This window comes from Thamnophis sirtalis, unplaced genomic scaffold, assembly GCF_051295495.1.
Source record: "Thamnophis sirtalis isolate CommonGarterSnake01/CBP01778 unplaced genomic scaffold, rThaSir2_p1.2 scaffold_9, whole genome shotgun sequence".
Classification (NCBI taxonomy): Eukaryota; Metazoa; Chordata; class Lepidosauria; order Squamata; family Natricidae; genus Thamnophis; species Thamnophis sirtalis.
In genome coordinates this window covers 76,512,766-76,535,691 of record NW_028261389.1, presented here as the reverse complement: position 1 = coordinate 76,535,691, position 22,926 = coordinate 76,512,766, and the positions used below count along the sequence as shown (strand labels likewise).

Below are 22,926 nucleotides of genomic sequence, written 5' to 3'. Positions count from 1 at the left end.
ACTGAATTTGGGCCATGACTTTTACAATGGATGCACGGGTCATGTGTCACAATGATTGATGTTCACTTCTGCCTATTTTGCTTTCTTTGGTTGTTTATCTCGAAGAACGATTTAAAGAGTGGATGAGGAATCTTTTCTTATAAAGAAACGCAGCCCCTGGGCGAGGCCGCGTCTTTTAGAGATTGACTAGCTAATTTAGGAAAACGGTGAAAAATTGGTTGAGCTATCTATAACAGGGGTGTCAAACTGGATTTCTTGCATTGTAGGCCTCCTCTGTGGGCCGGGAGAGGAGCGGGAGGGAACGGGGAGGGGCATGCAACAGGCGCCTCCTGCAGCACCCTGCTGGCTAAAACGGGGCGCACGGAGGCCCCATGAGGTCCATTTTTGCCCTTCCTAGCCTCCAGTAAAACTGGCGGTCAAAAATGGACTGCGTGAAGGCCCCACGAGGATCCCGCGCAGCCCGTTTTCAGCCTGAATGGCCTCCTGCGGCACTCGGCGGGCCAGAAATTGACTATGCAGAGGCCCCACATGGCCCGTTTTCGGCTTTCCCTGGGTCCAGTACAGGGGTGGGTTACCAATTTTTTTAGTATGAGTTTGGGCACACTCCCGCGTGCGTATGACGGTTCTGCGCATGCGCAGAAGCATCCAGCCGGGTGGGTGGAGCCTCCCGCTGCTGCTCCTATCGGTTCGCCCAAGCCGGGCCGAACTGGGAGCAACTCACCTCTGCTCCAGCAGCGCTCTTCTGGCCCAAAACAGGCCGCAAGGACGCCCCGCGACAGCCATTTTGGCCAGCAGAGGCGCTGTGGGTTGGTTCTTTATATTTCCAGGCCAGATTTAAGCATCCTGTGGGACGGATTCGGCCCGCGGGCCATGAGTTTAACACCCCTGATCTATAAAGAGTAGTGGGGAAATTTTTATCATACAGCTGCTCTTCCATAAAAACCAATTTGATTGTTTAACAGCAGTCGCTACTATAAAACGGTCAACCTATAACGCATCGCTGATTTTTTAAATCAAGGTAGGTGATCCTTGACCTACGACCCCAAATGCGACCAAAATTGATGTCGCTAAGAGAGACATTTGTTAAGTGAGTGTTGCAACCTTCCTTCCCATGGTTGTTAAGCGAATCGCTGCAATTATTAAGTTAGGGACCTGGTTGTTAAGTGAAAATGTGATCCCATGACCCTGGAATGCTGTGAATTGGCCAATTTTGATTATGAAGGGGATTTAGTTTATTTATTTTTGGTGATAACTCAGCGAAATAAATTTAACCCGTAGTGTATTTCTTTACCTTTCTTTTTAGCAGAAGTGGAAATATTTAAAAATAAGGAAAGCATTAAATTTGGTGTTGGGTATTTCTTAGTCTTGATTAATAATATTTCTTGTCCCTTCTAGGATAACTCAAGGTAGCATGAAAATGTGACATTACAGAGTGCCTAGAAAGCTAAATTTGTTTCACTGCTATTTTCAGAATTGGCCTCATTATCATCAATATTCTATTCTTTTTATAGATTACCTTTCTCAAGGAATAGACCTTTCTGGAATTGAGGTAATTGAAAACGAACTCCTGTTTATCGCAAGAGCCCGACTCGAAGTTGAAAATCAGGCCAAGCGGTTGCTGGAACAAGGGATAGAGACTCAGGTAAAAATTTTATTTTTATTTCCTTCCTAAAGCAGATAAAAAGAGCCGGTATAAGTTATGCTAAAATGAAAGGGTCAGAATTTTTTAAAATGTTGGAAAATTACTTTTTAAAGAGATTTTATTGCATGTTGTTGTTGTTAGTTGCGAAGTTGTGTCCGACCCATCACTACCCCATGGAGAATGTTCCTCCAGGCCTTCCTGTCCTCTACCATCCTCTGGAGTCCATTGAAGCTCACGCCGACTGCTTCAGTGACTCCATCCAGCCACCTCCTTCTCTGCCGTCCCCTTCTTCTTCTTTTGCCCTCCATCGTTCCCAGCATGAGGCTCTTCTCCAGGGAGTCCTTCTTCCTTCTCATCAGGTGGCCAAAGTCTTTGAGTTTCCTCTTCAGGATCCGGCCTTCTAAAGAGCAGCCAGGGTGGATCTCCTCTAGGACTGACCGGTTGGATGGCCTTGCAGTCCAAGGGACTCAATGCAGGAGTCTTCTCTAGCACCAGAGTTCAAAGGCCTCCATTCTTTGGCCCTCAGCCTTCCTTATGGTCCAACTTTCACAGCCATCCATTGCAACTGGGAAAACCATAGCTTTGGCTAGACACACTTTTGTTGGCAGGGTGATGTCTCTGCTTTTTAGGATGCTGTCTAGATTTGCCATAGCTTTCCTCCCCAGGAGCAAGCGACTTTTGATTTCTTGGCTGCAGTGTTCTTGGAGCCCAGGAAATTAAAATCTGTCACTTCCTCTATTTCTTGCCCATCTATTAGCCAGGAATTGAAAGAGCCCGATGCCATGATCTTACTTTTCTTAATGCTGAGTTTCAAGCCAACTTTTATTTGCGTGGTAACGTAAGACACGATAGCTTGGTCTATCATGAGATAGGTACTTACAAAGAGTGTGTGTTGTTTTGCTTCCAGGAAAGTAATTCATGTCGTCCTCAACTTACGACCCACAACTGAGCCCAAAAATTCTGTGGCTAAACAAGACAGTTAAATGAATTTTGGTGGACCCATTTTTCGCCCTCCCCAGGCTCCAGAGGCTTTCTAGGCCTCCCCACCCCCAGAGGCCCTTCGCACGCTTCAGGAGTCTTTCCTGGAGGCTCCAGAGGGCGAAAAACAGCCCTACAACAATCTGGAAGTTTGGGAACGGTGATTTCCGGTTTGCCTGTAGGCCTGTTTTTTGTCTCCTGAAGCCTCCTAAGAGCCAAGGTGGCGCAGTGGTTAAATGCAGCACTGCAGGCTACTTCAGCTGACTGCAGTTCAGCAGTTCGGCTGTTCAAATCCCACCAGGCTCAAGGTTGACTCAGCCTTCCATCCTTCCGAGGTGGGTAAAATGAGGACCCGGATTGTTGTTGGGGGCAATATGCTGACTCTGTAAACCGCTTAGAGAGGGCTGAAAGCCCTATGAAGCGGTATATACCGTATTTTCACGACCATAAGCCGCACTGAAAATCCTAAAATTTGACAAAAAACCGGCAGTGCGGCTTATAACCCGGTGCGCTTTATGTATGGAAAAAGATCGAAAATCTCTCCCTCCCGATTTTACGCTCAAACTTGAAGTCCCTTGGGTAAGGTGACCAGTGTACATAAAGAAAAATAAAATAGTAAGATAGTGGGATCCTTCCCCATCAAGCTCAGAAAACAGCGATCCCACGATCTGTCCCACACCTCCTCTTTCCCTAAGAGGTGGTGGGGTGGGAAATCCTTGCCCATCAAGCTCAGAAACCAGCGATCCCACGATCTGTCCCACACCTCCTCTTTCCCTAAGAGGTGGTGGGGTGGAGAATCCTTGCCCATCAAGCTCAGAAACCAGCGATCCCACGATCTGTCCCACACCTCCTCTTTCCCTAAGAGGTGGTGCGGTGGGGGATCTTTGCCCATCAAGCTCAGAAACCAGCGATCCCACGATCTGTCCCACACCTCCTCTTTCCCTAAGAGGTGGTGGGGTGGGAAATCCTTGCCCATCAAGCTCAGAAAACAGGGATCCCACGATCTGTCCCACACCTCCTCTTTCCCTAAGAGGTGGTGGGGTGGAGAATCCTTGCCCATCAAGCTCAGAAACCAGCGATCCCACGATCTGTCCCACACCTCCTCTTTCCCTAAGAGGTGGTGGGGTGGAGAATCCTTGCCCATCAAGCTCAGAAACCAGCGATCCCACGATCTGTCCCACACCTCCTCTTTCCCTAAGAGGTGGTGGGGTGGGAAATCCTTGCCCATCAAGCTCAGAAACCAGCGATCCCACGATCTGTCCCACACCTCCTCTTTCCCTAAGAGGTGGTGGGGTGGAGAATCCTTGCCCATCAAGCTCAGAAACCAGCGATCCCACGATCTGTCCCACACCTCCTCTTTCCCTAAGAGGTGGTGGGGTGGAGAATCCTTGCCCATCAAGCTCAGAAACCAGCGATCCCACGATCTGTCCCACACCTCCTCTTTCCCTAAGAGGTGGTGCGGTGGGGGATCTTTGCCCATCAAGCTCAGAAACCAGCGATCCCACGATCTGTCCCACACCTCCTCTTTCCCTAAGAGGTGGTGGGGTGGGAAATCCTTGCCCATCAAGCTCAGAAAACAGGGATCCCACGATCTGTCCCACACCTCCTCTTTCCCTAAGAGGTGGTGGGGTGGAGAATCCTTGCCCATCAAGCTCAGAAACCAGCGATCCCACGATCTGTCCCACACCTCCTCTTTCCCTAAGAGGTGGTGGGGTGGAGAATCCTTGCCCATCAAGCTCAGAAACCAGCGATCCCACGATCTGTCCCACACCTCCTCTTTCCCTAAGAGGTGGTGGGGTGGGAAATCCTTGCCCATCAAGCTCAGAAACCAGCGATCCCACGATCTGTCCCACACCTCCTCTTTCCCTAAGAGGTGGTGGGGTGGAGAATCCTTGCCCATCAAGCTCAGAAACCAGCGATCCCACGATCTGTCCCACACCTCCTCTTTCCCTAAGAGGTGGTGGGGTGGGAAATCCTTGCCCATCAAGCTCAGAAAACAGGGATCCCACGATCTGTCCCACACCTCCTCTTTCCCTAAGAGGTGGTGGGGTGGAGAATCCTTGCCCATCAAGCTCAGAAACCAGCGATCCCACGATCTGTCCCACACCTCCTCTTTCCCTAAGAGGTGGTGCGGTGGGGGATCTTTGCCCATCAAGCTCAGAAACCAGCGATCCCACGATCTGTCCCACACCTCCTCTTTCCCTAAGAGGTGGTGGGGTGGGAAATCCTTGCCCATCAAGCTCAGAAAACAGGGATCCCACGATCTGTCCCACACCTCCTCTTTCCCTAAGAGGTGGTGGGGTGGAGAATCCTTGCCCATCAAGCTCAGAAACCAGCGATCCCACGATCTGTCCCACACCTCCTCTTTCCCTAAGAGGTGGTGGGGTGGGGGATCTTTGCCCATCAAGCTCAGAAACCAGTGATCCCACGATCTGTCCCACACCTCCTCTTTCCCTAAGAGGTGGTGGGGTGGGAAATCCTTGCCCATCAAGCTCAGAAAACAGGGATCCCACGATCTGTCCCACACCTCCTCTTTCCCTAAGAGGTGGTGGGGTGGAGAATCCTTGCCCATCAAGCTCAGAAACCAGCGATCCCACGATCTGTCCCACACCTCCTCTTTCCCTAAGAGGTGGTGCGGTGGGGGATCTTTGCCCATCAAGCTCAGAAACCAGTGATCCCACGATCTGTCCCACACCTCCTCTTTCCCTAAGAGGTGGTGGGGTGGGAAATCCTTGCCCATCAAGCTCAGAAAACAGGGATCCCACGATCTTCCCACACCTCCTCTTTCCCTAAGAGGTGGTGGGGTGGAGAATCCTTGCCCATCAAGCTCAGAAACCAGCGATCCCACGATCTGTCCCACACCTCCTCTTTCCCTAAGAGGTGGTGGGGTGGGAAATCCTTGCCCATCAAGCTCAGAAAACAGGGATCCCACGATCTGTCCCACACCTCCTCTTTCCCTAAGAGGTGGTGGGGTGGAGAATCCTTGCCCATCAAGCTCAGAAACCAGCGATCCCACGATCTGTCCCACACCTCCTCTTTCCCTAAGAGGTGGTGGGGTGGGGGATCTTTGCCCATCAAGCTCAGAAACCAGTGATCCCACGATCTGTCCCACACCTCCTCTTTCCCTAAGAGGTGGTGGGGTGGGAAATCCTTGCCCATCAAGCTCAGAAAACAGGGATCCCACGATCTGTCCCACACCTCCTCTTTCCCTAAGAGGTGGTGGGGTGGAGAATCCTTGCCCATCAAGCTCAGAAACCAGCGATCCCACGATCTGTCCCACACCTCCTCTTTCCCTAAGAGGTGGTGGGGTGGAGAATCCTTGCCCATCAAGCTCAGAAACCAGCGATCCCACGATCTGTCCCACACCTCCTCTTTCCCTAAGAGGTGGTGGGGTGGGGGATCTTTGCCCATCAAGCTCAGAAACCAGTGATCCCACGATCTGTCCCACACCTCCTCTTTCCCTAAGAGGTGGTGGGGTGGGAAATCCTTGCCCATCAAGCTCAGAAAACAGGGATCCCACGATCTGTCCCACACCTCCTCTTTTTCCCTCTCTCCCCAGGCGGATTTTGCAGTATCCTACCCCTGGAGTGGGGAGGGAATGGGGATTTCATAGTATCCTTCCCCTGGAGTGAGGAGGGAATGGGGATTTCATAGTATCCTACCCCTGGAGTGAGGAGGGAATGGGGATTTCATAGTATCCTTCCCCTGGAGTGGGGAGGGAATGGGGATTTCAAAGCATTTTAAACTATACCTTATAACCTTCCAAATGGAATAATAATAATATAAGAATGGCAAAGAAAAAGAATAATTATGCTTTATATTTTTACTGTCATTTATTATCTTACAGGCAGACAGGTTAGGAAACGAAATGAACGAGTGGCCAGCCAGGCTAGGAAACGGAATGCAGGCAGTGGGGGAAACGAAATGAATGAGTGGCCAGTCTAGGAAACGGAATGCAGGCAGGGAGGAAAACGAAATGAACGAGTGGCCAGTCTAGGAAACGGAATGCAGGCAGGGAGGGAAACGAAATGAACGAGGGGCCAGCCAGGCTAGGAAACGGAATGCAGGCAGTGGGGGGAAATGTTGCAAAAAAAAGTGCGGCTTATAACCCGGTGCGCTTTATATGTGGAAAAAGTTTGAAAAACTAACGTTAATTGATACTGCGGCTTTTAATCCGGTGCGGCTTTTGGTCGTGAAAATACGGTAAGTAACTATTGCTATTGCTCCGGAGGGTGAAAAAACTGGAAGTCACTGTTCCTGAACTTCCAGGTTGCCTATAGGGCCATATTTCACGCCCCGGAGGCTTCAGGCGGTTTCCCTGAAGCCTCCGGATCACGGAAAACGGCCCAACGGGCAAACGGCCGAAAAAGAAGGCTGAAGTCAGCTGGCCAGCGCGCGCATGCGTGCTGGAGCTGACAGGGCAACGCCTCTCGTGCCCTAACCAATGACTCCGTGTGACACCTATGGCATGCGTACCATAGATTCGCCATCATGGGCTGTAAAAGGATGCAAATGATCAGCTGTCTGCAAGGAACATAAATCCTTCCCTTCTCCACCCTCCAGTCAGAGCTGAAGAAGCTTCTGGGATGAAAAGCGAAATGTCTTCAAAAGAAAAAAAACAAAGTCCAATTGTCTCTTGAAAAAGCACCCTTGGGGCAACCATGACTTGGATGATTGAGAATCTCCATAGACATTTAACTATCATAAATAGCAATAGCAATAGCAGTAGACTTATATACCGCTTCATAGGGCTTTCAGCCCTCTCTAAGCGGTTTACAGAGAGTCAGCATATTGCCCCCAACAATCTGGGTCCTCATTTTACCCACCTCGGAAGGATGGAAGGCTGAGTCAACCCTGAGCCGGTGGGATTTGAACCGCTGAACTGCTGATCTAGCAGTAGCCTGCAGTGCTGCATTTAACCACTGCGCCACCTTGAGTACATAAAGTGTACTCTGGGGTCATAATATTAATCCTTTCATCCCTGTGGGTGTTTTTTGCTGGAAACTTGCTGAAAAGGTGACAAACCCACAAAATACATTATAAATTGGGATTACAGGACTGCAGAATGCTTCAACTGTACGCAAAATGTTAAAAAGAAGCGCTTTCATTTCAAATTAAGCCATTGCTCGCTTTGATCCATTGCAAATCAAAAACAGATTGATGTTTCCCCCTAATTTCCTTTATTTCCTTAATTCAAGGCTGATGCCCATAATTTATGAGCGTGAAACCAATCTAGACACGATGCAACTAGAAGAAATGTGAAGCAGAAAGTGTGAGATTAATTAGTATGAAATGCACCATTTCATTTTAAATCAGGCCTGTAATGTGTTTTTTTTTAACTTACATTAGATCTGACAATGCAGAATGTTATGCTTTCCCTCTGATATTAATTGAGCCCATGATAAACAATTCCCTTTTCTCAAATCAATTGATTAATTTGTATTTTTCTTTTCTCCTCATTTTAAATAGGGAGTTTAATCTCACGTAGTACAATAAAGCATTATGAACTCAGCCCTAATTTTTTTTCTAGATAACTAGTTTATTCTGTGACCTGAATAACAAGAGTTTGGAAGGGACCCTGGAGGTCTTCTAGTCCAACCCTCTGCTCAGGCAGGAAACATTATACTGCTCCAGACAAATGGCTGTCCAGTCTCTTCTTAAAATCTTCCAGTGTTGGAGAATTCACAATTTCTGGAGACAGGTTGTTCTACTGATTAATTGTTCCCACTCTCAGTAAATTTCTCCTTAATTCTAGATTGCTTCTCTCCTTGATTAGTTTCCATCCATTGTTTCTTGTCCTGCCTCCTGGTGCTTTGGAAAATAGGTTGACCCCCAACTTCTTTGTGGCAACCCCTCAAATATTGGCAGATTGCTATCATGTCACCCCAGTCAAACCCAATTCCTTCAACGGTTCTTTACAGGTTTTATCCTCCAGTCCCATAATAATCTTCGTTGCTCTTCTCTGCCCTCTTTCTAGAGTTCCAACATCTCTTTTTTTATATAATCCTCGACAGTTAGACAGCTTTTTGCGTACATAACCCTGTCCTTTTCTTGTACTAAGGGATGCGGTGGCTCAGTGGCTAAGACGCTGAGCTTGTTGATCAGAAAGGTCGGCACTTCGGCGGTTCGAATCCCTAGCGCCGCGTAACGGAGTGAGCTCCCGTTACTCTTCCCAGCTTCTGCCAACCTAGCAGTTCGAAAGCACGTAAAAAATGCAAGTAGAAAAATAGGAACCACCTTTGGTGGGAAGGGAACAGCGTTCCGTGCGCCTTTGGCGTTGAGTCATGCCGGCCACATGACCACGGAGACGTCTTCGGACAGCGCTGGCTCTTTGGCTTTGAAACGGAGATGAGCACCGCCCCCTAAAGTTGGGAACGACTAGCACATATGTGCGAGGGGAACCTTTACTTTTCCCTCTCTTGCACTGTGTGTGTGAGATATCTTGTTCCACAGGTTTTTCACTTTCCATTAGCCGTTGGAGGGCAACTGATGAGCAAAGTTCCCCCTCCGAAATTAATTGCAGATCATTAGAACAATTGGCTATCCTATTAGCCTGCCCTTCAAAACAATCAAAGAATTATTAGTGTTCCTTGCCCGTCGTGCATGACCAACGATTTGCTTCCCAAGGATTCATGGGAAGATCTTTATTAATGCTTTATAATTGTATCTGGGGATGAAAGGAAGATGGAAGCGTCAGGGCGAAGGGCTTGCTGGTCAGATGCGTTGATGGATTTTTGCAGCGCATCAATTTAGGAGACGAATCTGCTCCTCGCGACCGTCCCGAGAAATAGGCAAACTATTTGGGGGACTGAGAGAGGGAAGCAGAGGACGGTGGAAATGAAATGTCAAATCATGATTATTTCCCGCTTGGTGTGAAAAATTTAAATATTTATTCGTTTACCGAGCAGGCAGAATTATGAAATATTTAAATATTAATTTGCAGGATCAGAGAGTTGAGGACTTCTAGCCCAACCCATGTAGGAGAGCCTGTACCAGCGGGGTCAAACTCAACTTCATTAAGGGCCTCATCCGGGTTGTGTTTGACCTCAGGGGGCGGGGGTGGGGGTGGCCAGCTCAACATCACTTGTGTCGGGGGGGGGGGCATCTGTGGTGGCCAAGTGGCAAGGCAGGACTTCTCTCAAACCCTCCCTCACTCTCATTATAATCTCCCTCCCTCCTTCCTTCCTTCCTTTTCGTCCTTCCTTCCTTCTTTTTCTTCCTTCCCCCTTTCCTTCCTTCCTTCCTTCCTTCTTTTTCTTCCTCCCTTCCTTTTCTTCCTTCTTTCTATTTTTTCCTTCCTTCCTTTTCTTCCTCCCTTCCTTCTTTTTCTTCCTTCCTTCCTTCTTTTTCTTCCTCCCTTCCTTTTCCTTCCTCCCTTCCTTCTATTTTTCTTTCTCCCTTCCTTCTATTTCTTCCTTCCTTTTCTTCCTTCCTTCCTTCTTTTTCTTCCTCCCTTCCTTTTTCTTCCTCCCTTCCTTCTATTTCTTCCTTCCCTCCTTTTCTTCCTTCCTTTCTTCTTTTCCCCCTTTTCTTCCTTCCTTTTTCTTCCTCCCTTCCTTTTTCTTCCTTTCTTTTCTTCCTCCCTTCCTTCTTTTTCTTCCTCCCTTCCTTCTTTTCCTTCCTCTCTTCCTTCTTTTTCTTCTTTCCCCCTTTTCTTCCTTTTTCTTCCTCCCTCCCTTTTTCTTCCTTCCTTTTCTTCCTTCCTTTCTTTTCTTCCTTTCTTTTCTTCCTTCCTTCCTTCTTTTTCTTCCTCCCTTCCTTTTCTTCCTTCCTTTCTTCTTTTCCTCCCTCCCTTTTTCTTCCTTCTTTTTCTTCTTCCCTTCCTTTTTCTTCCTCTCTTCCTTCTTTTTCTTCCTTCCCCCTTTTCTTCCTTCCTTTTTATTCCTCCCTTCCTTTTTCTTCCTTTCTTTTCTTCCTCCCTTCCTTCTTTTTCTTCCTCCCTTCCTTCTTTTCCTTCCTCTCTTCCTTCTTTTTCTTCCTTCCCCCCTTTCTTCCTTCCTTTTTCTTCCTCCCTTCTTTTTCCTCCCTTCTATTTCTTCCTCCCTCCCTTCTTTTTCTTCCTTCCTTTTCTTCCTTTCTTTTCTTCCTCCCTTTTTTCTTCCTTCCTTCCTTCCTTCTTTTTCTTCCTCCCTTCCTTCTTTTTCTTCCTTCCTTCCTTCTTTTTCTTCCTTCCTTCCTTTTCTTTTTCTTCTCCTTTTATCCAAAAATTTTCCGCGGACCACTAGTTGGTGACTGCAGTCTTCGGGATCTTGCCTAGACTTCTGCAAAACTGTCTTAGTTTGACTCTGAAGGACGGTTTTTACGTTGAAGTTTTCCCGTGCTGTGGAAATAAGATAATATAATACGGACATTTACAACTTTGCCCAATCCTTATCTTTGCAAGTTAGGGTTTAAAATAAGCCAGAAATTTCTCTGCAGTATAATCAGCTGATAGTGATACATCCTAGAATATCTTCTCCGTTTCCATAGGAACAGATGGGAGAACATTTGAATCTTGGAAGCCAAAGTGGAATATATTTTCAGACGGTCTGGCTTACCAAGTTTTGTATTCCCGAAACGTAAAACAATAAAAATACGGCACATCCTATAAGGCGTATATTGCTGTTGGTCTTTGTCATTCCTCATAGAACTGGCATATTTATAAGGTGAGCTAGTTATGCATTTCTGGGGGGGGGGGAAGGAAGGAGAACAGCAATTTTGGTCAGATCTGCATACTGTAAAGCAATTCATAAAAAACGAACTTCAAACAATTTACTACTTACGTAGAAACTCAATACTGTATCAAGAACTTTAGGAACGGAATTAGAATGCGATGCACAATCGAGCCCAAAATTTATACTGTGAAGGGAGACGTTTGTTAAATGAGTTTTGATCCATTTTCCGGCCTTCCTTGCCACAGGTTGTTAAGCGAATCACTGCCATTGATAAGTTAGCAGTGTGGTTGTTAAGCGAATCACTGCCGTTGATAAGTTAGCAGTGCGGTTGTTAAGCAAATCTGGCTCCCCCCCATGGACTTTGCTTGTCAGAAGGTTGCAAAAGTGGATCGCGTGTCCTTGGGACACAACAATGGTCATAAATATGAACCAGTTTCCAAGCATCTGAATTTTGATCACATGACTATGGTTTACGACTAAGGGCCGTAAAGTGTGAAAAATGGTCATGAATCACTTTTTCCAGTGCCTTTGTAACTTTGAACAGTCGCTAAATGGACTGTTGTAAGCCGAGGACTGCTTTTAGAATTAGAAGAGAATTCTTTTTTGGCCAAGTGAGATGGGAAACACAAGGAATTTGCCTTCCAGTGCATAAGCTTCAGTATACACAGACAGACATACAAAGAATGTACATACAAATATAAGCTCTCAGTATACATACAAATAACAAAGTGATCAATCATAAATTGTAAATCATAAGGTCCAATCATAAATCATAAGTTATAAACCACCCAATGGTAAATCATAAGATACCGATCGGATACGGTAATAGGAAAGATAAGAAGAAAAATAGCAATACAATCCTACTACAAGGATATATACCCTTAGGCATAAAACAGTGCTATATTCCCACGGGTGCAAGGAATCGGGCCCATAATTCATTGCAGTTCAGATTTATTGACCTAGCTAGCCTACGGTATATACAAGAATCTAGTCCATTAAGATTCGATACTAGTTGGCATTAAATGAGACTCAATGGAATTCAAGAGAGGTTGGAGTGAGACCGTTTCTGGCAACGTAACAATTCTAGGTTGATGGTGTCCTTCACTCCCCCCGTCCCAGTTCTGTATGGTTTTCCAAAGTTTATAAACATTTGTTTCAGCTGTTAAATATTGTAATATGTAACTTCTGTAAGGTTCCTATTGGTGGAGAGGTAATGTATTTTTATATTTATCTTTACCAGTAAGACCTGAATTACGATAAGCTGTTGTGTGTAATTATTATATTATATTATATTATATTATATTATATTATATTATATTATATTATATTATATTATATTATATTATATTATATTATATTATATTATATTATATTATATTATATTATATTAGTACAGTACAGTACAGTACAGTACAGTATTATAGTATATTGTAGTATATTATAGTATAGTATAGTATATTATAGTATATTATAGTATATTATATTAGTATAGTATAGTATAGTATTATAGTATATTGTAGTATATTATATTATAGTATAGTATAGTATAGTATAGTATATTATTATAGTATATTGTAGTATATTATAGTATAGTATAGTATAGTATATTATAGTATATTATAGTATAGTATAGTATATTATAGTATATTATATTAGTATAGTAGTATAGTATAGTATAGTATTTTGTAGTATATTATAGTATAGTATAGTATATTAGTATAGTATAGTGTAGTATAGTATAGTATAGTATATTATTATAGTATATTGTAGTATATTGTAATATATTATATTATATTATAGTATATTATAGTATAGTATAGTATATTATAGCATATTATAGCATATTATAGCATATTATAGCATATTATAGCATATTATAGTATATTATAGTATATTATAGTATATTATAGTATATTATAGTATATTATAGTATATTATAGTATATTATAGTATATTATAGTATATTATAGTATATTATAGTATATTATTATATAGTATAGTATATTGTATTATATTATATTATTAATTTATTTGATTTGTCAATCATTTACAAGATTATAGGTATAAGAATAAACATGAGTATGAATGAAATGGGCACGAATAAATGCGGACAGTAGGACAGGGATGGTAGGCACGGCGGTGCGCTTATGCACGCCCCTTACAGACCTCTTAGGAATGAGGTGAAGTCAATAGTAGACAGTTTAAGGTTAAAATTATGGGGGTTTGAGGATGTAATAGCAATAGCAGTAGACTTATATACCGCTTCATAGGGCTTTCAGCCCTCTCTAAGCGGTTTACAGAGAGTCAGCATATTGCCCCCAACAACAATCTGGGTCCTCATTTTACCCACCTCGGAAGGATGGAAGGCTGAGTCAACCCTGAGCCGGTGAGATTTGAACCGCTGACCTGCTGATCTAGCAGTAGCCTGCAGTGCTGCATTTTAACCACTGCGCCACCTTGGCTCTTTCAACAGAGTCGAGTAGTGCATTCCAGGCATTGACCATTCTGCTGCTGAAGTCGTATTTTCTTTAATCAAGATTGGAGTGGTTTACATTGAGTTTGTATCTGTTGCGTGCTCTTGTATTATTGCGGTGGAAGCTGAAGTAGTAGGACGTTGTAGTGGATAATTTTGTGTACTACGCTTAAGACTGACCATAGGCGGTGTAGTTCTGGGTTGTCCAGAAGCTCAAAATTTCAAGCCGGTGGTATAGGGTATCCCGTTATGAGCAGAGGAATGTAGTACTCTTCTCGTGAAATACCTCTGGATTTGCTCGATTGTGCGGATTGCAGACAGAGGAGCTGTATTCGAGAATTGGTCTAGCAAAGGTTTTGTATGCCCTAGTTAGCAATACAATGTTACCGGAGGAGAAGCTTCATAAGATTAAGGTTAACAACTCTTAATGCCTTTTTGGCGATGCTGTTACAGAGAGCTCCAGCACTTAAATTTTCAGTTACAAAAACATGAGTCACAACCACCATTGTTGACATCCACTTGTTCACTTTGTCGTGTTAAATTGGTTTGAAACATTGGTTGTGAAAAAATAGGATCCCTGTTAATGAGAATTAATTAGAATAGTGTTTGTTTTTAAAAAATTATATATGAGTTTTTATATTCCCTAGAAGAACATGGGCTCTTTTGACTAAATAAAAACTATCGTGAGTTTTAATGACTGTAATTGTACGTTGGAAAATGTCAAGCTTGACAAATATTGAGCTGGGCGATCCCAACACATCTTCATTTGCTTTGAAATTGGTTAAAACTCTAGAAAAGTAAATTGCCCGAGGTAAATGAGTGAAGGTGTTTATCACTCTTCTTTAATTTCATTTTCACTCCTCCGACTGTTATTGGAAAGAGGGTAAATATCGCAGGAGAAAAGAAAACCAAGAGATGAAGAAAATAAATAAATCTGCCAGCAGTTTTAGATTGTTTCCATCACGACATAATTAAATGACTTTCTAGGTTTAGGAACTGGACCTGACCCAATCAAGAGCATGTCAGAAGCGTTTTCAACGGTCCTCTTTAGAAGTCTCAGCTGCAATGCACAAAATTATCTGAAAGCTATAAAGGTCTTGGTGTGTTCAGTTCATTTCTCTTGTGAGATGGCTCACAAAATGGTTTTAAAAGAATGGGAAAAGGCCAGCCTTCAATACGAGCTTTATAAATAAGGGTTTCTCAACATTCAAAGGTCTGAATTTCAACTCCCAGAATTCCCCAGCCAGGGTGGGTTCAAAAGCACAATGACTATATATGTATACTTTTCTGTTATATTGGTTTTTTTTTACTAAAAAGGAGGAGAATACAGGTTAAAATTAAATACGTATATTGAAAAGGAATTATAAATACCATCAACATAAAATGGAGCTCACCCGGAAGCTGAAATACACCAAGTAAATGAGATGAAGAGTGGGAAGTAGAGGAGAGAGGTAAGGGAAGAAGAGAGGGTTAGGAGAGAGGGTAGAGGGAGGGAAGAGTAGGAGAGAAAGAAGGAGGGAAAGAGGAGAAGGAGAGAGGAAGGGGAAGTAGAGAAGAGAAGGATGACAGAGGGAAGAAAGGAGGTAGGGAGGAGGAAGAGAGAGGGGGAACAAAGTCATGGATAAGGTATAAATATGGTGTATGGAGAGCAGAAGAGCCAATAATTGTTTTGGGGAGTTGTTGGTAAGTTGAATTGATGTAAACATTTAATAATACAATATGATGTTGGTTATGTAATAGTATACATGTGATTATATGCTATGAAAATAAAAAATAAAAAAACCTTTATTAAATAAAAAGAATTCCCCAGCCAGCATGAAGTTGAAATCCAGACATCTTAAAGTTGCTTAGATTGAGAAACAGTTATAAATTTGGGGGGGGGGTCCTTGATACTCTCTGAGCTTGGTGGTTTTCTTGCAGGCATTTTCACTACCAAACTAGGTAACATCATCAGTGCTAGGAGGTAGTGGGGTTTGTGAATGGAAGAGAAGGATAAGAAGGCATGAAGCGAACAAATGGTCCCGGCAAGAACTCCTTTTATTAATTGACTGTGAATTCTGCTCATTCACATCCAGCAAAGTCTTTCAAGGGAGGATTTACAGTCACAGACCTTATCTGGCTTGGAGAGCTGCCAGGCCGATATCTGCAAAACTTGGCCAGGAGTCTTGGAGAGTCATGAACCAATTAAGCGAACTAATGGTCTCCTGCAAACTCCACTCCCCTTTCGCTCCTCTTTTATTTCCTCTGGGAGGGGCCATTCACCGTCCACCTGTGGCCTTACTCCCAAGTCGACCCCTGTTCTTTAGCCCCTTCCTCTGGCAACTCTGCGCATGCGCATACTGGGAACAGGCTCCAGCTGTTCTTCTTCCTCGGTGATGTCTGACTCTGAAGGCAGCTGATAACTGTCAGACGGCCCTGGTCCCCTCTCTGCCTCCAACACAGAGCCCTCATTGGAGCCTTCCCCAGACTCCAGGACAGGCCCAGGTTCCTCCCCAACCTCCTCACTGTCCGAATCTGCAGCCAGCTCTGCTGGCCACTGGCAGAACACAACAATGTATTGATTGATGGCCTGTTTTCCGTTTATCACTAACTCCCCCCCCCCAACATAATTGCTTTCTCCAGTGAATTCCCATGCACGGCATAGCCAAAATTAGTGAGATGCACTTTTGCAATCATTTTATGAATTCCTACAGCTCCACAGTTGCTTTCTAAATAAATAACGCTGTGTGCTTTGGCCCAAATTTCCCCAGGAGCTAATAATTCTTCAACATCTTAACTTTGTGCTGATGCTTTTTCATGATTTCTTGTCGGCCTCTTTAAAAAAAAAAAAAACTAGGTGGGTTTGTCAGAACTTACAGTGTAATATCTGAATTATACCGTGTTTCCCCAAAAATAAAACTGGGTCTTATATTAATTTTTGCTCCAAAATGATGGCTTATTTTTTCAGTTAGGTCTTAATTTGGGGGGAAATGTGGTACTAAATGAATCCGTCTGGCTGATGATCTTAATTGGGGCTTAATTTGGGGGTAGGGCTTATGTTATGAGCAGGTTAGGGCTTATTTTCAATTGGGTCTTATTTTTGGAGAAATACGGTAGTGTGTAGTATTCCTTCTGGTAGTAAAGATAGGTTTTATTGGATCCCTTATAACCCCAGGTGAGTGTAATGGGACATATTATTTTTTAATGGGAATTGGATACTACGTAAGAGGGAATTATGGATAGAAATACAGGCATTCTTTGACTTAAGATAAAATTGAGCCCCCAAATTATGTTGTTAAGTGAGATATTTCTTAAGCGAGTTTTGCCCTGTTTTACAACCGTTCGAGCCTCGGTTGTTAAGTGAATCATTGCGCTTGTCAAGTTAGCAACCCGACTGTTAATTGAATCTTACTCCCCGTTGACTCTGCTGATGAGACGGTCACAAGAACTGTTCATATGACCTCCGCACACTGCAGCTGGCATAAATACGAGTCACTCGCCAAGCATCTGAATTTTGATCACGCGACCAGGGTGTGTGTGTGCTGAAACAGTCGTAAGTGTGAGCAACGGTCATAAGTCACTTTTTCCCCAGTGCCATTGTAACTTTGAAAAGTCACTAAACAACCTGTTGTAAGTTGAGGGCTACCTGTATAAGGTCTTGGACATTAGCAGAAACTGACCCTGGTTTCAACTCCATGCTTGTAATAGCAATAGCAATAGCAGTTAGACTTATATACCGCTTCATGGGGCTTTCAGCCCTCTCTAAGCGGTTTACAGAGTCAGCATATTGCCCCCAACAACAATCTGGGACCTCATTTTACCCACCTCAGAAGGATGGAAGGCTGAGTCAACCTTGAGCCGGTGAGATTTGAACAGCCGAACTGCAGAACTGCAGTCAGCGGAAGTAGCCTGCAGTGCTGCATTTAACCACTGCGCCATCTCGGCTCTGTAGTATGTTTTATAAAGAAAACGTAGTCGTTAATTTTTTTTTTCCTTGGTGGATTTACTCTAAAGTACAAGATCTGCAATTCGCATGGAACATTTTCCCCCCCCTCCCCTCTCGTTACCACTGAATGCAGTGGAGTTTTTATAAAAGCCCCGGTGCTTCCTGCAGTGAGACTCCCCGAGAGATTCGAAAGACCTCTGGTTTGTCAGACTCCCAGTTTGGTTACCATAGTAAATATAGATCGGAACAAGGAGGCGTCTCGAATTCAGGCTCCATTTGATGCCATTTTGTGGAACGGCAGTCAGTGAACAAAATGGCGCCAGGTCGATAGAGGAAGCTGAATTTGACTACCGTTGAAAGAAGCTCCTGAAGATGGCTGGGTCTGCATTTGAAAGGCGAAGGCAGTGAAGGGGTTGTTCTGTTTCCCCAATCTACAGATCTGCTCATGTTTCGTTGCAGGGTGATAGCTTTTCGGATTAAACAGTTGGACTTTTTGCTTTACATTGTTTTCATCTCTGTTTGTTTTCAACAGGAACCCTTTCTTGTGTGCTGCCAATCAAGAAAAACATTATGATAATCCATAGCATAATTATTTTTCTTAATTGGCCGCATCAACGAAAACTTGCATGCATCTATCTATCTATCTATCTATCTATCTATCATCTATCTATCTATCTATCTATCATCTATCTATCTATCTATCTATCTATCTATCTATCTATCTATCTATCTATCATCTACCCACCTATTATCCTTATGCCATCATCTCTTATCATGTATTTATCTATCTATCATCTATCTATCTATCTATCTATCTATCTATCTATCTATCTATCTATCATCTATCTATCATCTATCTATCTATCTATCTATCTATCTATCTATCTATCTATCTATCTATCTATCTATCTATCATCTACCCACCTATTATCCTTATGCCATCATCTATTATCATGTATTTATCTATCTATCATCTATCTATCTCTCTCTCTCTCTCTCTCTCTCTCTCTCTCTCTCTCTCTCTATCTATCTATCTATCTATCTATCTATCTATCATCTACCCACCTATTATCCTTATGCCATCATCTATTATCATGTATTTATCTATCTATCATCTATCTATCTATCTATCTATCTATCTATCTATCTATCTATCTATCTATCTATCATCTATCTATCTATCTATCTATCTATCTATCTATCTATCTATCTATCATTATCTATATCTCTCTTTCCCTATGTCTCTCTCTCTCTCTATGTCTCTCTGTATGTCCATCATCTGCATCTCACTCTTCCTGTCTCCCTCTCTTTCTCTATCTCTCCATCATCTGTATATCATCTCCATATCTATCATCTGTATCTTTTTGTCTGCCTGCCTGCCTGCCTGCCTGCCTGCCTGCCTATCTATCTATCTACCTACCTACCTATCTATCATCTCTCTCCCTTGCATTCACACACATGCTTGCACTTTGGTTCAGAAAAGGTTAGCCATCACTGGTTTTCTAATATAAAATACACAAATACGAAAGGAAATAGTGGGAGAAATAGGGGAGGGAAAGGGGGAAGGGAGAAGTGTAGAAAAGAAGGGAAAAAAGAAAAAAAAAGAAAAAAAAGGTGTTGACTTCCAATTCCCTTTGGTGCAGTAGAATACAACAGTAGTATCAAACCTCAACTTTTTACTTTTACATAATAATTTAAACTAGCCATTTCTTTAACAAACATATCTATCTCATTGGCAAAACTCAAAATCAAAGTTTCAATTTTTTGCCCACCTCAGGCACAAAGTCCAGAAGTGGTTTCCAAGTAGGAACAAAAGTGATTGTGGTTTTTTTTTCTTTGATCAAAACAGCCAATTTAGCCATCTCTGCTAACTCTGTCCATTTTTGCAGCCGTTCATCCATTGTGGGGATCGAAACGTCCTTCCATTTCTGTGCATAAAGTACAATTGTTGCCATAGACATATATAACATCAAAGTTCCCAATTTCCCCCCCAAGTCTTTTTCCATTAAACCCAAAAGAAACATTTCTGGTTTCATCTTTATATTTACTTTAAGAATTTTTTGAATTAGAATATGAATCCTACTCCAATATTTTTTTTCCTTTATCACACGTCCACCAGAAAGGATAAAAGCTTCCTTCTTTACGTTTACATTTGAAATACTTTTGCAAACAATTATTTTTACATGTCCAACACACTTTCCTCCTCTTATTTTTCCCAAACCAAACAACCCTGTGAGGTGCATTGGGCTGAGAGAGGGCCAGCTGGCTTTCATGACTATGGCAGAACTAGAACTCACGGTCTCCTAGTGATTGGCCCACAGTCACCCAGTTGGTTTTCATGACTGTGGCAGAAGTAGAACTCCCAGTCTCCTAGTGATTGGCCCAAAGACACCCACCTGTTTTTCATGGCTATGGCAGAACTAGAACTCCCGGTCTCCTAGTGATTGGCCCAAAGTCACCCAGCTGGCTTTCAGGGCAATGACAGAACTAGAACTCCCAGTCTCCTAGTGATTGGCCCAAAGTCACTCAGCTGGTTTCTATGGCTATGGCAGAACTAGAACTCCCGGTCTCCTAGTGATTGGCCCAAAGTCACCCACCTGTTTTTCATGGCTATGGCAGAACTACAACTCCCGGTCTCCTAGTGATTGGCCCAAAGTCACCCAGCTGGTTTCTATGGCTATGGCAGAACTAGAACTCCCGGTCTCCTAGTGATTGGCCCAAAGTCACCCACCTGATTTTCAGGGCTTTGGCAGAACTAGAACTCCCAGTCTCCTAGTGATTGGCCCAAAGTCACCCAGCTGGCTTTCAGGGCAATGGCAGAACTAGAACTCCCAGTCTCCTAGTGATTGGCCCAAAGTCACTCAGCTGGTTTCTATGGCTATGGCAGAACTAGAACTCCCGGTCTCCTGCTTTTGACCCTGGTGCCTTCACCACTAGACCAAAGTGGCTTTTTTATCTCGAACCTATTCCACAGCTATATGAAATAATGCCCAAAGTTTTTGTTGAGTAAGACAAATATTGACTGGACATTTAAGTTAGGGCTTGGATATTAGTTCATTGGGGTTTAGAAATTACAATAGAAGAGAAATAGAAACAGGCACTTTTGAAATTGTCATCCCCCCCCCCCCAATCCCTGTTGTTCTTATGGTGCTGGTGCATCAGTGTGCCACACAATTTAATTAGGCTCTTCATTGTTGCTACAAACATTTTTTAAAATAGAAAGGGAGAGGCGGAGCAACTGTTGCAAGGAAGAACTGCAGCTACCTGTCACGACGACACTTTCAAGTGAAAAGGAATCATGAACTGTTTTTAAAAAAAATAATAATCCTGGTTGCCAGATTAACAGGGTCTGCATTGAGAGAGAGAGGGAGAGATTGAGAGAGAGAAATTGGGAGAGAGAGATGAGAGAAAGAGGAAGACATTGAGAGAGAAAAAGAGATTGAGAGAGAGAGAGAGAGATTGAGAGAGAGAGAGATTGAGAGAGAGAGAGAGATTGAGAGAGAGAGAGATTGAGAGAGAAAAAGAAATTGAGAGAGAAAGACAGAGATTGAGAAAGAAAAAGTGATTGAGAACAAGATGGAGAGAAAGAGAAAGACTGAGTGAGAGAAAAAGAGACAGAGAGAGAGAGAAAGGGAAATTGAAAGGAAGACATTGAGAGAGATTGATAGAGAAAGATTGAGAGAGAGATTGAGAGAGAGAAAGATTGTGTGTGAGAAAGATTGAGAGAGAGAGAGAGAGAAAGAGATTGAGAAAGAAAAAGTGAGTGAGAACGAGATGGAGAGAAAGAGAAAGACTGAGAGAAAAAGAGAGACTGAGAGAGAGAGAAAGGGAAATTGAAAGAAAGACATTGAGAGAGATTGAGAGAGAAAGATTGAGAGAGAGAGAGATTGAGAGAGAGAGATTGAAAGAGAGAAAGATTGTGTGTGTGAGAGAAAGATTGAGAGAGAGAGAGAGAAAGAGATTGAGAAAGAAAAAGTGATTGAGAACGAGATGGAAAGAAAGAGAAAGACTGAGAGAAAAAGAGAGATTGAGAGAGAGAAAAAGGGAAATTGAAAGAAAGACATTGAGAGATTGATAGAAACAGAGAGAAAGATTGAGAGAGAGAAAAAGATTGAAAGAGAGAAAGATTGAGAGAGAGAAAAAGATTGAGAGAGAGAGATTGAGAGAGAGAAAGATTGAGAGAGAGAAAAAGATTGAGAGAGAGAGAGAGAGAGAAAGAGAGAGAGAGAGAGTGGGAAGAGCCTCAGAATAATTACAAGTAGTTCTCAATTTACAACCATTCGTTTAGTGACTGTTCAAAGTTACGCCACTAAAAAAACTAATTTGTGACCGTTTTTTACACCCACGATCGTTGCATGATGATGACAGTTGCAGTGTCCCAAGGTCCCATGATCCCCTTTTCCCACCCTCTGACAAGAATGGGGAAGCCGGGTTTACTTAACAACCTTGTGACTAACTTAACAACCGCAGCGGTTCACTGAACAACTGTGAAAAGAAAGGTCGTAAAATGGTGGCAAAACTCACTTAACCGTCCTGCTTAGCAACCATGATTTTGGGCTCAGTTGTAGTCCTAAGTTGAGGACTACATGTAATGGGAGATGGAAGTCGTTTTTATTATATACGAGCCGATAACTGGGCATGGCCCGGGTATTTATTTATAGGGGGAAACTATCCAGACCAAACGTAATTTCTAATGTTGGATTTTCCCACTTCCTAAAAGGAGCCCCCTTGTGGAGTACTGTGAAGCTGTTTCCATGGCAACTCCATTGCGCCGTACAGTAGAAGCCATTTTATGGCAGTACAGTAGAAGCCATTTTAAGGCACAACAGGCTGTATCTTAACAGAACACACACACCAAGGGATGTTAGGGGTGTCTTTCCCCCACAGTATTTGTCTCCAGAGAGTAAGTCATCTGTGTACCAAGTTTGGTTGAAATTGCTCGAGGCGCTCCAGAGTTATGCTGGAACACACAGACATATACATGGAGATAGCCATTTATATATATTTGTTGTATTTGTGCTGATAAATAAATAAAGGGAGACTAGTGTAGATCTATTTCAAGCTATTTAGCTCTCATCAGCTAGCCATACCCTTACTGGGATTTGAACCTGGGCTATATTACATACTAGGCAGACTTCTGAGCCATTAGGCCACAGGCTCTTATCCGTTATCAGCGAAGCCAGGATGAAAGGTATCTATTAGATTTTTTTTCTCTCTCTTGTGACGAGCCGAAGGACAGAGAATGGAAGTAGTG

General features: G+C 43.2%; 1 protein-coding gene across 1 annotated transcript in view; it reads left to right on the top strand.

The window, feature by feature from the left end:
• The window catches only part of COG5 (component of oligomeric golgi complex 5), a 136,504-nt gene that overhangs the window by 48,651 nt on the left and 64,927 nt on the right, over positions 1 to 22,926 (top strand). The window contains exon 7 of the mRNA XM_087722326.1: positions 1,512 to 1,642. Within this exon, the coding sequence (XP_087578452.1) occupies positions 1,512 to 1,642 (131 nt within the window). The remainder of the gene's footprint in view (positions 1 to 1,511; positions 1,643 to 22,926) is intronic.